General features: G+C 46.4%; 1 protein-coding gene across 1 annotated transcript in view; it reads left to right on the forward strand.

Annotated features, from left to right (window-relative positions):
* The window catches only part of SARC_10766 (hypothetical protein), a gene marked incomplete at both ends in the record, with an annotated part of 10163 nt that overhangs the window by 3031 nt on the left and 4021 nt on the right, over nt 1-3111 (forward strand). Inside the window, 4 exons of the mRNA XM_014295176.1 lie at nt 593-724; nt 1349-1624; nt 2253-2399; nt 2821-3010. Coding sequence (XP_014150651.1) covers nt 593-724; nt 1349-1624; nt 2253-2399; nt 2821-3010 — 745 coding nt within the window. The remainder of the gene's footprint in view (nt 1-592; nt 725-1348; nt 1625-2252; nt 2400-2820; nt 3011-3111) is intronic.

Here is a 3111-nt window from a genome sequence, read left to right on the forward strand (position 1 = left end):
CGCACACACACACAACACTACACACTACACACACACACACACACACACACACACACACACAACACACACACACACACACACACACACACACACACACACACACACACACACACACACACACACGTATAGTATATATATATATATATATATATATATATTCTTGTAGATACACGTACGTTGGATTATGTATATCTGCATAATGATATATCTGTGACACGCCATGTGCTAACTACTGTGTCACATAATTACTGGGGTATGAGTGTGTTGAGTCATGTGGAGGAGTGCATGGGCTGCTGTTGTAGGTATGGTACGACCACCCCAAAATCACGATTGCTTGTATACACAACGATCTACTCAAGCCGATGCTCCTGTGAATATATTGACACATCGGGAACCAGGCATATGTTTACTTGTATACTCGACTGCAATTGTTTAAATCTGTATTCTACGATATGGTTAAATTTCCAAAAAAATTGAATTCAAGTACTGATAACGGGGGTACAGGTGGACTATATGCGTTGGATCGCCTCAACGGTATACACGGTGCCTTTCCCACTTATCCCCAACCCTCGAATTCATATGCCTCCCACAGAGTCACTACCCTTTCGAGAACAATGAAATGTTCGAAAAGACTTTCCCTGCGGATTTCATTGCCGAAGGACTGGACCAGACACGCGGTTGGTTCTACACTCTGCTGGTGATCGGCACTATCCTGTTCGATAAGGTGAGACTTTCGCTGAGTGGGCGTGCTCTGTTGAGTATGTGCTTGTGGATGTATGCTTTCTCGCGTATGCATGTGAGTACATACTCTTGGCGCGTGCACATACATGTGGTGCGCATACTTCCTTGTGTGCAAGTGTAGACGTGTTCTATCGAGTGCATATATGTGAACTTTCATTTGCGAGTCTGATGTAGACCGTAGTAGCCTAAATACTCATGGTCGCTGATCACACACTACCACAGGCGCCCATACATCGGCATTGATTACAATGCGTACCAAGCTATGGCTAGCATCCCAACATACTCACACCACAAACACTCACCTATATTCCGATATAGACAATAGCGATGCACCTACCCAATCACCCACTATACTTGCACCATAATATACTCAGTATGTATGTAGGTACATGTATGCATGTAGGTGTCTGTATGTAGGTGTCTGTATGTAGGTGTATGTATATATGTATGTATGTACATGTACCGATATAGACCGTATTAGTGCATTAAACCACTGCTAGTCGCTTACCATAAACACACCCATCACAGGCATTCGTAAACCCGATTCAAACCGTAATAGTGCACCAAAACTACTGCCATTCGCTGACCACACTCCCAACACCCACAGGCGCCCATGAAGAACGTTGTCGTGAACGGTCTGGTACTCGCCGAGGACGGCAAGAAGATGAGCAAGCGGCTCAAGAACTATCCCGATCCCAACCTAGTGCTGGAGAAGTACGGAGCTGATGCGTTGCGCCTGTACCTCATTAACTCGCCCGTTGTACGCGCCGATGTGCTGCGCTTCAAGGAGAGCGGTGTGGCGGATGTGATCAAGGATGTGTTCCTGCCCTGGTTCAACTCGTACCGGTTCTTGGTGCAGAATGTCCACAAGTTGGAGGCTGAGGTGTGTGTGTGTGCGTGTGCGTGTGGGAGTGAGTGAGTGAGTGGGCGAGTGAGTGTGAGAGAGAGAGAGTGTGTGTGTATGTGTGTATATGTTATAGTACATGTGTGATATCCCAAGCGGTATTCGATATAGCATGTCGACGTGTATGTGACGCTTACGGGACATTTGTTCATACGTGCATTATTTCCAAGGAGAGTGGTATGACTGGTGTGGCCTCGGACGTGTTTATGTGATTCAACTCGTACGTACACAAATGTCCACAAGTTGAAGACTGGGGCACGTGCCTGTGTGGTATATATCCGACTGGTGCGGTCGTATTGACGCGTCAAATAGTGTGTGGGTAGAGCCTTCCCTATCTGGCCAGTGTTTCAGGTTCAGGGATGGCGCAAGATTCTTGCCCCCCGGTCATACACTATCATGCATTCCCATACACAACCTACGGACTATATCCCAAAATCTAAGCCCGGCAGTTGGTACTAAGGGGTTTAGGGTTTTTAGGGTTTTAGGCCAAGCTCGGCCGTGAGCACAAATCTAGTGCCTTGTTGATGAGCCTGTCCAACCCAACCCCCGATTTATCCCGATTTTTACACCCACACCAACCACACCCACACCAACCATCCCAATGAAGACCGACAAAGAGTACAAGTTCGACTTCGCTGCCAAGAACACGTCCGAAAATGTCATGGACAAGTGGTTGCTTGCGTCGATGCACAAGCTCATCCAAGAGGTCAACGAGGAGATGGCCGGCTACCGTCTGTACGCCGTGGTGCCCAAAGTAAGACATTGTGTGCACTTGGACTTCTTGCGAATGCATATGTAGGTGTGTACACATACACACACACACACACGCACACACGCACACTTACACACGCACACATACACACACATACACATACACACATGTATATGTATGTATGTATGTATTTATGCAGGGATGCATGCATGTATGTATGTATGTATGTATGTATGTATGTATGTAAGTAAGTAAGTAAGTAAGTAAGTATGTATGTATGTATGTATGTATGTATGTATGTATGCATATATGTATGTACATACGTACGCTACATATCTGTCCAGCTCATGGAAGATTCCACCAACTGGTACACGCCCAGTTGAGTACAAACTAAATTATATACACGCAGAAGTATAGTATACCCTTCCTTGAAACTAATAGTATCACTCCCATTCTTACACAGTTGCTCAGTTTCATTGAAGATCTCACCAACTGGTATGTGCGCCTGAACCGTCGACGTATCCGTGGCGAAGAAGGTACCGAAGACGCCAGCCACGCAGTGGGATGTCTATTCGAGACAGTTTACACACTGTGCAAGCTCATGGCTCCATTCACCCCCTTCTTGGCCGAGAAGTTGTACCAGAATCTCAAGGGTGCTCTGGCCACTAAGGAACAGGTACCTGTACAAACACACACATACGCGCACACACGAACACACACACAAACACACACACACACACACACACACACACAC

The sequence above is a fragment of the Sphaeroforma arctica genome (genome assembly GCF_001186125.1).
Source record: "Sphaeroforma arctica JP610 unplaced genomic scaffold supercont1.1381, whole genome shotgun sequence".
Lineage (NCBI taxonomy): Eukaryota > Ichthyosporea > Ichthyophonida > Sphaeroforma > Sphaeroforma arctica.